This window comes from Quercus lobata, chromosome 2 (genome assembly GCF_001633185.2).
Source record: "Quercus lobata isolate SW786 chromosome 2, ValleyOak3.0 Primary Assembly, whole genome shotgun sequence".
Lineage (NCBI taxonomy): Eukaryota > Viridiplantae > Streptophyta > Magnoliopsida > Fagales > Fagaceae > Quercus > Quercus lobata.
In genome coordinates, this window is record NC_044905.1 from 61,910,154 (window position 1) to 61,921,611 (window position 11,458).

The 11,458-nt window shown below is 35.2% G+C and overlaps 2 protein-coding genes across 3 annotated transcripts; one reads left to right on the forward strand and one right to left on the reverse strand.

Annotated features, from left to right (window-relative positions):
• Window positions 1-1,495: 1,495 nt before the first annotated feature.
• On the forward strand, window positions 1,496-3,929 carry LOC115976083. Its single transcript, XM_031097183.1, has 5 exons — window positions 1,496-1,618; window positions 2,492-2,651; window positions 3,096-3,179; window positions 3,291-3,494; window positions 3,620-3,929. The coding sequence occupies exons 1-5, from the start codon at window positions 1,553-1,555 to the stop codon at window positions 3,712-3,714; spliced, it is 609 nt and encodes a 202-aa protein (XP_030953043.1). The 5' UTR covers window positions 1,496-1,552; the 3' UTR covers window positions 3,715-3,929.
• Window positions 3,930-4,488: 559 nt separating this feature from the next.
• On the reverse strand, window positions 4,489-10,243 carry LOC115976082 (U-box domain-containing protein 34). Of its 2 annotated transcripts, none has more exons than XM_031097181.1 (9): window positions 9,818-10,243; window positions 8,706-8,827; window positions 8,505-8,620; window positions 7,776-7,897; window positions 7,413-7,702; window positions 7,237-7,326; window positions 6,436-6,879; window positions 5,060-5,809; window positions 4,489-4,979 (listed from the first exon to the last, which is right to left on the reverse strand). In XM_031097181.1, exons 1-9 carry the CDS (start codon window positions 9,975-9,977, stop codon window positions 4,785-4,787), a joined length of 2,289 nt encoding a protein of 762 aa, XP_030953041.1. In that variant the 5' UTR covers window positions 9,978-10,243; the 3' UTR covers window positions 4,489-4,784. The 2 variants fall into 2 exon arrangements, with proteins under 2 accessions (XP_030953041.1, XP_030953042.1); XM_031097182.1 differs by having other exon boundaries at window positions 4,524-4,979; window positions 7,413-7,606.
• Between the last annotated feature and the right edge of the window lie 1,215 nt (window positions 10,244-11,458).

Consider the following 11,458-nt stretch of genomic DNA (forward strand, 5'->3'; position numbering starts at 1 on the left):
GTTGTGGGTTTTCCTTTCAAAATCCGTGAAATCGACCCGCTCGTAAGGAACCTTTTTGGTGATTTATTAAGCATTCAGGACCAAATCCTACGAGATCTCGTCTAGATTTGTTAAGATCTAGTCTAGATCCTTCAAGGTCTAGCAAGATCTTGCTATTATCCGATGAAATCTAGGCCATATCTTGATAGATCCGGCCATATCTTAGCCAGATCTCGACGGATCTGATAAATATCGGCCCTAGTGATAAAACCCGAGACCAACCCAATACAACTCGAAACTGACGAGACTCGAATTGGAAGATCTGACTAGATAATCTGGGTTGGATTGGGTTATATTTTCATCCACCTAAATTATTCAGGACAAGTTCGGGTTGGGCACAAACCCGACCTGGCCTGGCCTGACCCGTGGACAGTCTCATTAAGCGGATCTTTCTCCTTAGTCTCTTCTGCATCCTTGCCTTTGTCTCCCCTCTTTCCCCCTTTCTCATCGTCAACCTTGTTCCTTGTCCCACTCTTTGTTTGATTGTATATGTCTTGCAAAAGGAGTTTGCTTCAAATAATTGTTTTGAATTACAAGATAGGTTTTTTATTTATTTTTTATTTTATTTTATTTTTATGCATGTACCAAACATCAAAAAATGTTTTCTACCTTATTTTCAAGATCACAACCAAAGTTATCAAACATAAGAAAATGAGTCTGTTTTTTTAATTATGTTTTCTAGAAAAATGTTTTCGTTGAAACAAATAGAGCGTTAGTCTAAATTTTAAGGATATTTTATTATTTTATTTTTGGGTTTTGTCAACGGATATCTTTAGAACAATTGTTAATAAATAATTTTTAAGAAAATTTTGACACAACTTTCATAAGAATCATAAATATTAAAAAACCATCAAAATAATTTAATTAATTTTTTATTTTTACATAATTAAAAAAAAAAACTTCTTAAACCAATTTTTTATTGGATTCGTTGACTTTTCTTTTAAGTTTTTGTTTTGGGCAACGACCTTTTACTCCCGTCTAAATTTTCTGTTCCACTTTTCTTTCTCCACTCTATGCTCCACTAATAAAAACTTACCACATGTTCACCTAACTAATTAAATACTACAATTATTGACTTATTAATACTACCATTATTAATTAATAGTAGTAATTAATTAATTAGGTGAACATGTGACAAATTTTATTGGTAGAATATAGAGTGAAATAGAAAAAATAGGAATACATCCTTTTCACACGTTGTCCTACCATCTTTTGTCATTTTACAGAATTACACGAGTATGGCAGTAGTGGCTCCTGATGATTTGGAAATGATGAAATATTGTCGGCCAAAAATTATTTAATTTTTTTTAAAATTACTTAAATTATTTATTTTGGGTGAAAAATTGTGAGCCAAGGCCCAAGAATCAAGAATGAGTGGTAAGCTAATTACTGATTTTTTATTTTATTTATTTATTTTTTTGTGAAGGAAATAATTACTGACATATGGGTTCACAAAAAATACAACTCATACCAATTTATAAAAAAAAAAATACAACTAATAAAGAAAACCCAGATGAGTTATTGCTCTTCCATGGCTTCCCTTCTCAGTCCATCTCCCACTGTTCTTCTGCAACACAAGGTAATTTGATCATTTTTCACTATTTGAAAGTCTCTAAAGAACCAATTTTTAATCAAAATCTATGATTTTGTTGATTTTTTTTTAAATATTTATTTATCTGGGCAATTATGCATAGAGCTTAGATCGTTGATTGTTTGGTAATCTGATAGCAAGAGTTTAAATTCGGACCAGGAAGGTATTTTCTTGAATTCAAGGTCATAAAATTGGTGTTTTGAGTTGAAACTGATACGTGAATTGGTCTCAAACAAATCCCCGAGTGATAATATTAGCTTAAATGGATATTACTACTTTTAACAATCAAAGACAACTTTTTTCTATTTTGTTTTGTGATCTATGAATTGGTTCCTGTTAAATTTAGTGTTGTTCTTCTGGATGCTAACCCCATGGATTCTGCAAATGTTTATGTTACTCCTACTTTGGACACTTGAAAATTTTGATGTGGAAACAGTGCATTCTTTATGAGGCCTGAGTAGCCAGTTGTAGGCTTTTGAGTTCTGCCTTCAATCCCATATATGGAAATGACTCAAATGTGGGGAGTATTTACACCTTGTGCTGGAAATGAAGGAGTGTTTGTGTGTTATTCTTCCAATTGTTAAAAGTTATTGGAGGATCTCTGGCTTTACATGCTAATCAAGTGGGGGAGAATATCATTACAAAAATAGAATCCAGTAGCATTTGTAACATTTGAGCCTTGCTGGAAATAAAGAATATCAGTTATTTGTAGTCTAGCTTGTGCAGATATTACTGGAATTCCAGAATTGAATTATGTTTTTTTGGTTAAGGTTCTGGTGGGATTTTAACATATTTTGTCTCATTTCTGATGGTCAATTGGTCATTGCGTTTTGATTGGACTCCCTCCTGCCCTTTTTGCAGGTGAATCGTGTCTGTGTTACTGTATCTACAAACATAACTTCTAAAAGTTACTGGACTAGTGTGAGAAATGGTAGATGGCATGACCTTAGTTTTGTGACAAAAGCTAAGATGGCTGTTGAAGGAGATGTACTTGAGAAAGAGTCTGTTAGTGTCAATGAAGGTGCTAATTCTTATTCTGATTTTTCACTTGGAAGTCAAAACAAATGTGATAGTGTATTGGCTCATTTGGGTAATTGCTTGGTTGGAACGTGATAACATTTTACATAACCTAAAAATATACATGAAATTCAAACTAAAGCTCCTGAAGGAGCATCTTTGTTCTCTTGGTAAAATGTTTCTCTGGATAGTTAAATTTATTCATTTTCCTTATCAGAATTACTTTAGTATTCTCAACACACAGGCGCGCGTGCACACACACACACAATGTGAAAAGCGTTAAACAGATGGTAATATGAAGTCTAGAGGGGTGGGGGTGGGGAGAAGGCTAAGCTGTTGCTGTTTCACTCATGATCCACTATTCCCCTTCGATGGTACATAATGCACTTCTTTTTCTCCTCTATGGCTTAAAGTTTGATTTGTCATCTTTTGGCTGCTATTGGAGCAGATTATGGAGTTGTTAGTGTTCACCATGTTGGAATTCTGTGTGAAAACCTTGAAAGGTCGATTGATTTCTACCAGAATATTCTAGGTATGTTACTTTTCCAAACTAATGTTGGAGTCATATGCTTTAGTTTGCTGAAGAACAACAAATCATGAATTTTTTTTTTTCATTTTATTTTTTTTTTCAATTGTAAACTAGGTCTTGAAATAAATGAAGCAAGGCCAGATGATAAGCTCCCTTACAGAGGTGCTTGGTTGTGGGTGGGTTCTGAGATGATTCATCTGATGGAGCTTCCCAATCCTGACCCCTTAACTGGACGACCTGAACATGGGGGCCGAGATCGTCATACTTGTATTGCAATTAGGGACGTGTCTAAGCTGAAAGCAATCCTTGATAAAGCTGGTAATTTTTTACTTTTCTCCAGTTTGTCAATTTTTCCATGTAGACAATGTCAGCATGTATTAGTGGGTTTTATGAGATAGATTTTTCAAACCGCAGTTACACTTATTTAGGGAATGTGTTTGCAGGTATTCCCTACACACTTAGCCGCTCTGGGAGGCCTGCAATCTTTACACGAGATCCAGATGCAAATGCTCTAGAGTTTACTCAAGTGGATAACTGAAATTTAAACATTTCCAGCATACACTTGCAATATCAATGTCGTCAGAATTCTGTTGCCTCTAGGGACCAAAGCTACATGTACAGATAACTGAGAAACTAAAATGTCAATGACCGTTGTTTCATAAGCCACTCGTGTTCAAATTTGCTAGACAGAAATGAAAATGATTGTATGTGCTAAACTGACTTGTTTAACAGAAAATATGAACATATTTCCTAGGTGGGACAGACTTTGATTACCATTGACTACACATTCAAGCCGGTCCTCAAATGATCTTTGCTATTAGTAATAGAAAAGAAAAAAGAAAAAAAAAAAAGAATACTGTAGGAGACTTTAAAGTTCACACTAGCAGTTGAGAGAAAAATATAAAAAAACCCAATGCGGAACAATTCCATACCTTTTTCTTGGTAGCTTATGAGCCACTGTTTTATGATCCAGCGGTCTGAACATGAGCATTTTAGTTAGGGAGGTATAAAGGTACTTGCAAAACTGTGCAACTGACACTCGGTTGCCGTATCAAACGGTGTAAAGGACATGAATTTTATTAAAAGGTGTAAACGACATGCCTATCTTTTGAATCCAAGTGCATCAATGTGTCGGATCATATTGGATGGAATAAACCTCATGGATTTGATGTAATAGGAGGGTAAAGGACATGCATTTGATTAAACAGTGTAAATGACATGCATATCTTTTGAATCCAAGCAATTCATATGTCAGATGGTATAAACCACATGGATTTGAAGTAATTGGCGGGCCAAAAGGTCCTACAGTTTCTTCTGAGAATAAGAATTTTATTCATTCAAAACAGAAGGATACAAAAGGAGCAGCCTCGATGCCTACCTGGACGGGGCATCATTATGATAGAAGAATCATCAGAGGTATACATATGATACACAAATTCACTATTCCATTTATATAAGGTATAATTAAGCAATTTATGTCCTAGTAATAATTCAAAAGGCACCTTAAGTTATCCTAAACTACATTATATACTTGCATTTCCCCCAATCCATTTCGTATAGCTTTTTGAAATTCTTTGCTGGAGGCACAATTCAATACATTCTTCTAATCTAGGCACTCGAAAATGTCATACGTGACCTCCACTCCTGAATGGCAGAACGTAATGTGTGGTTTGGTGTTAACATAGAATGCTGCAGTTTAAGCTTCGTCACTGGTGATACATTATGTTTCATGAGCCATGCCATGATTGCTTCATACTCGTAAGTAAAACCATCAGCAGCAATGTGTGGATCACTCATTATTTCCTGCAGTACCAATGAAATAATGTATGGAGGCAAGCAATACATAAAATTGAACTTTTATCTAATAAGTGCAATTTTTTTACCTGTAGGATTGGACAGAAGTAGTGATTTGGTGCGTGACTATTATATCTTTCCACTTTCACACTAGCATTTGCAACTTCATTGAGTCTTTTGAGGACTGGCAGAACATCAGTTTCAAGATCTGGTCTATCCCTGCATCTAAGCTTTGAACACTTAAGTGCAATTCGAGCTAATTCCTCTGTTTCAGCAAGTGGCCAATCTTTAACCGACTTATCTAGAATGCGAGGGAGGGAGCCATTCATAATGGCGTTTTCTACAGTCATTATAAGTCCATTTGGGTGACAATCTGTTAACAATTGGAGGATTATAATTCCAAACGCATATACATCTGATTTGGGTCGGACGGTGCCGGTTCTCTGATACTCTGGGTCCAAGTAGTAGAGTGTACCAACAATAAGTGATTCATTGTATTCAGTGATGTTGTCAGGCACAACATCAGAGATGAGTTTAGCCAGCCCAACATCAGCAATTTTGCTCACATAATTTCTGTCTAACAAGATATTAGCCGGTTTTAAATCTCGATGAACAATTGGATCTGGCTTTGAGTTATGTAAGAATGCAAGCCCACAAGCTACTTCAAAAACTATTTGGAACCGAACAAACCAAGGAAGTGGTGGTTTTCCATTTTGGTGGAAAAGATATTCCTCCAAGCTTCCATTTTCAAGATATTCATAGACCAGGCAACCAGTCTCAGGACAGGCTCCAAGCAGCAACACCAAGTGCGGATGGCGTAGCTGGCTTAGAACTTCAACCTGCAAACAATTGGGAGAGAACGGAAGGAAACACTTGCATCATACAGCAACAAACTATGGATCAGGAAAGTTAGCACCAAAGTAATTTGCAATCCAGTATTCATTGAAAAATGGCAGGGAAGCACACTTGTTGCCAAAATGCAACCAGAATTTTATGATTGAATAGTAAGTTTAATTATTCACCCAAAAAAAAAAGTAAGTTTAATTGAGAATTGTTTGAGTGCTGCCATTGCTGTTATGATACAAAGTCATAAACAAGTGCCTGAAACCCCAAAAAACAAAGTTTCAGGGGGAGAGGTCAACCATCTCAACTAAAGAATCAGATATACACCATGTTTAGTTGGGGAGAAGGGGGAGGGAGAATGCAGAGAGGATAGGCATTTTATGGGATTTTAGAGAGTTCAAATGACAATTTGGGAACTTCCCGTGACATTCATGATATTGTTAAGGGCCTTTGACTTCAAATTAGTCAAAGAGGATCCTGAGCACAGTGAGTTTTTGTAGGCTTCTGAATTTCTAAAACAAAACTTCGATAGGGTACCCATGATGGTAGAGAGACCAAAGAGATCAATTGAGTTTAGAAACATTGTGACTGAAAAGTGAAAAGGATTACAAGCTAAAATTACCTCTTTCAGAAACTCCTCTTTCAAAAACCCCTGCTTCTTTTCAATTGCATCAGGCCTTAGAACTTTAACAGCTACTGGGGTGTGATGAAGGCTGCACTTGTAAACTTTCCCGTACCCACCTTCGCCAATCACATTACTCTCAGAGAACAAATCTGTTGCTGCCTCTATTTCATCCCTTGTATACCTCCTGTACCTCCTGTCACTAGAGAATAGTGCATCAACAATTTTCTGTTTCTCCATGGACTCTCTTAAGGCATCCACTTCGGCTAGCTTCTTTTCATAAGCCTCTTTAGCAAGCAAGTTTCTTGCCTCCTCAACCTCTTCCATAGCTTTCAAATACTTGGCTTTCTCTTCAGCAGCAATTTTCCTCAAAGTTTCTTCTCTTTCTAGGGCATCATTCACTCTTCTAGCGTCCTCAAGGCATGCAGAAGAAATTATCTGGACCTGCAAATTGAAGAACCGATGGTAAGAAGTCCATGAGAGTCATAACTTCCTTTTCTGAGCAAATCAAAACAATGCATTCTTCTGCAAGATCATTTTGATAGGTTCACTATATACGTGCAATTTTGTCAATATAATGCAACAATTTTGTGTGTCAAGTACATTAATTTTCATTTTAAGGCATATTGCAAACCTGGTTGAAACATAAAATCCTAAAACACTGATTTTCATATCCTTTGTTTTTTCAAAAGGTTAGAAATAAATGAGAAGGTACATAAAGTTTACACTGCAGATATCTGTAACACCATAGAATAATAAAACTCACACCATAATATTAATTTACTAAGAGATCAAACTCACTTTGTTTTGAGCATGAACCAGCTCTTCACAAGCTCGTTTGTACATGACAACCGTATTTTGAATTTCAATTTGCAGTTGTTCTACTTCAGACTGCAGAAAGGTACTTCATGTTACACTCACACAGAAAAATTCTACAAATGAATATGCATGTGTTAGAAAATTCTCAAAAATTTCACCTGCTCAGATTTTGTAGAGAAGGAATTGCAGCTCTTAGTGTTAATAGATTCAAAGTCACCTACTAAGTTGAGAAGATTTCTTTCCTGATCTTCATTAGCATATATTGAAGAATCCACATGTGCGAAGTCTAGAGAATTTTGGTAACTAGGTAGTGATATTGATGTTGCTTCAAAGCTGCCGTGAACATTGGATTCTACGATGGGAGAATGAAGCAAAGATATTTGATTATTAATATCACTGGAACCTTCTCCATAATCTCTTTGAGTATAACTTGTGTGCATACAGCTCTCTGTAAGAGGAACAGATAAACATTTAACAACATGAAATTTTTTTACCCGAAATAGCATGTACTTCCAACTCACCATTAGCAGATGGGGTGTCAGCTGGTTTATTGATGATTTCGTCTCTAGAAACAACATAAACATTGCAAATGCTGGTAGCACATTTTAGGATAGTTGTTGGTATCCCTGGCCCCTTTAATCTCCTAAAGAAATTGCGATAAATCTCATAAGAAGCACAAAAGAAAACAGTATGAAACTGGATCCACTCCCCACCCCCCAAAAAAAAAGATAAATGGAAAGAAAAAGAAAGAACTACAACTATAAGAACATTGGGGGAAGTACAGAAATAAAACCCCCAAATTTACCATAGAAAATGCCAAAGAAGGGCTTCACCATTTTATATTGACCACATATATAGAGTTTAGATGTCAGTAAATGACACCATTTGTCACGACTTATAAAGCCTAACTTGATCTTGTAAGCTCAATGTGTAATTAGTTATCCAATCCAATTCAAACCACATAATTCAGATATCACACTATCTATGTAGCCAAAACTTGCAAACAAACTTGTGCCACTACATGTGTAACTCCCACGAATTACTATGCACTCCTAGGTGTCCTCAATAATGTTGATATTAATTGTACAAAATAGTCACAACACAACTGTTCTGACTATTTGTATCTCTCTCTCTCTCTCTCTCTCTCTCTCTCACACACACACACACATATATTATTCTAACCATATAGCATCATAAATATTTACGAAAAATGAATGTGTAATACTCCGAGTACAAAAATGATGCCATACCTCGCTATGAAATTTGAAGAGCAAGAACCCAACACTAAACTCGTAATCCCCGCCTCAGATATATATCTAAGAAGTGCCGCTGCAGGATCATCATCTTCCAGCACCAGGGTTTCCATCTACAGAAGTTCCATAATAAACATTCATATTTCTTTACAAGGTCAACATGCACAGAATCTAGCTTGATCTAGAAGACAATCTCACCTTTCTTGTCTTGCATAGTTTCTTGAATGGTACAAAGACTTCTTCAAACTTTACTCTCATATCGTCCACGTACATCGCCACCACATTCTCATCCAGTTCTTCAATAGGCATAGGCTCTCCTGCTGTAGTATATAAGTAGGTCAACACAGCACAGCCAGTTTTAAAAATTTATGTCCAATTTCAAACACATTTGGCCCATAATTACTTATTTTCTATATTATTTTATTGGTTAATTGCAAATATAGTTGATATATACTGTAGAATATTGGAAAATTCACCTCAAGTAGATCTATAGCAATAACATGAACCAATAATTAGTCTAGGAAGCACGGACATGGACACGGTACAATACTGTGATATGAGCAATTTTAAAAAAATTATAACATGAAATGGCCAGTACAATATCGGTTAGACAGGAGAACAACACCCTAAATGAAGCGACTGTGCTTTTTAGGACGGACTTAGTCCCAGAACTTTGAGGTCGACTATGGGTTCTCAATTGAATAATCAAGGTTGACTACGTGTATTCTTTCCGCCATTATATCATATTATCCAAAACCATACTCATAGTTACCTAACTTACCTCTGTCCTTTTTTTTTTTACTACTTCTACTAATGTATTTTTTTAATATAGCAAGTAATGATATTTGGCACAATTACTTATAAAAAAAAAATTGATATTTGGCACAATCGAGTACACAATTTAATTTTCTCACGCCTTTTATTAAACATATATATATATATATATATATATATATATATTTTTGAAAACATGAATCTAAGACCTGTTTAGTTCATGTATTTAAAAACATTTTTGAAGTTCACAAAAACAGAAAATACAGCAAAAACGTGTTTCTAAACACTGTTTTCAGGGAATTACTCTTGAAAACATCGTTGTCGTTTTTTCATAGAACATCAAAATTATGTTTTTGAAACAATTTTTTTTTTTTCGCTGTAGAAAAAAAGACAAGAACACAAAACCATTAAAAAAAAAAAAACATCATGTCCTTCTTTTCTCTTGGGGGTATTTTCTCAAAAGTTTTAATTTTTACTAAACTATTTTTCTCGGGAACCAAACAACAAAGCAGAGAGAAATGAAGAAATAAACATACATGGAGTCGGTATATAAGTGATTTTGGGCATGACGTGGACCAATATGAACCGACCGGATTCGGGCATGAGATTCTCGACCGCCCAACGAACGGCGCGTCGGCTTGCTTTGCCACCAGCTCCGCCGGCAACGCCTTTGACGGCCACCACCACTGAACTCATAATCGCAACTGGGCGAGGCTCAGGTGAGGAGGTGGCAGTGTCAATTGGGGGAGTTTTGAACTTTGAAGAGCGTTGTTGTTTGACTCTCCTGTAGCTGTAGGTTGGGCAGAGCCAGAGCCTGAGCCTGAGCCTGAGACTGAGGCCAAGCCAGAGCCTGAGCCTGAGACTGAGACTGAGGCCGAGGCTGAGCGAGCACGAAACAGAAAATTAGAGTCTTCTCTTCAGAGTTTCAGGTCAACGCATGAAGATATATAAATGGATAGATAGGTAGTTCATGCTTTCATAAAGTATTTCAGCTGTTTTTTTTTTTTTTTTTTTCAAAAGATGACGATTATAATTTCGTCCATACATATCCCAACAAGAATTAAATAAAGGATAATTCTTAGTTTACATGTTGAGCTAAAACATGAAAAATGGTAAATATATATTATTATACACATTCTATAAAAGTACATTTGTCACATGGTTTATTTTTTTATTTGGTAAAAAATGTAAATTATACTTATCAAATTTAGTCAAATGTCATTTTTAGTTTTTTAGGTTTAGCTTTTATTGTTTTAGTTATTTAAGCTAACATTTGCCGTTAATGTTAGTCTTTCCATCCAGTTTTGAGTTAACTATTAAATAATAAATTTTTTATATTAAAATTTATTTAATTTTCTTTTAAATGATAAAAAAAAAATTTTAACAAAAAAAAGACATGAACCCATATTTGACAATCTGGGTACATACTAATATTCACAACACAATGAATCAAATTAGCTCCATAAATTCGAATCAACGTTTAGCAAAGGACAACGTTTGGCCACAAATTTTATTACAGTTTAAGACTACAACTTTATTCAAAATTTTTTTATTAGATGCAAATTTCAACAAATTTACCATTGGATTACATTTTCTTCTTATATTCTCTATGCTTATAAAATTTATAGAAAATTGAAGATCAATAGTTATGTCATCAATTAGTTGTTTAAATTACAAGTTTTTGTAGTCTAAAATTACGCATAAAAAATATGTTTATAGATCATATAGTAAATAACATTTGATTGACACAAAATTTGACATGTGTGTTAAGAGCATAAAGAACATGCATTCAATGATTAGATTTTAAAAATATGTAGTCATTTTTTTAAAAAGAAAATTAAGATATAATCAAGTTTGTAACCAAACTTTATCTTTCAGTAAACTCAAAATTACTATTAAAGAAAATCATTTTTATCTAAATTTTCTTGATGACGATATTGTGAGATCCAACTTTGGGCATGGACGATAGATCTAGTGATTCGGCAATGGCTATGGAGTCCCACCACATTATGTTCATGGATCGAATAGCAAGTTTCTTGACACTAAGACCGACCTCAACCTTAGCCACAGCCTATAATCAGGCTTGGTGTCACTGTGCCATCGGTGATGATGGGTTTATTGTGGAGGTTTGGTGGTTGAACTCAATGATGATGGGGGCTATTAGGGTGGCCTTAGAG

Excerpts from the sequence above, each read along its gene's own strand:
- LOC115976082 (XM_031097181.1), bottom strand. The coding sequence starts at position 9,977 with ATGAGTTCAGTGGTGGTGGCCGTCAAAGGCGTTGCCGGCGGAGCTGGT. Across the intron at positions 8,828-9,817 it reads CACTTATATACCGACTCCAT|CAGGAGAGCCTATGCCTATT; the intron begins GTATGTTTATTT and ends TATATACTACAG. Across the intron at positions 6,880-7,236 it reads TGGTTCATGCTCAAAACAAA|GTCCAGATAATTTCTTCTGC; the intron begins GTGAGTTTGATC and ends TTCAATTTGCAG.
- LOC115976083 (XM_031097183.1), top strand. The coding sequence starts at position 1,553 with ATGAGTTATTGCTCTTCCATGGCTTCCCTTCTCAGTCCATCTCCCACT. Across the intron at positions 3,180-3,290 it reads TTTCTACCAGAATATTCTAG|GTCTTGAAATAAATGAAGCA; the intron begins GTATGTTACTTT and ends ATTGTAAACTAG. Across the intron at positions 3,495-3,619 it reads AGCAATCCTTGATAAAGCTG|GTATTCCCTACACACTTAGC; the intron begins GTAATTTTTTAC and ends ATGTGTTTGCAG.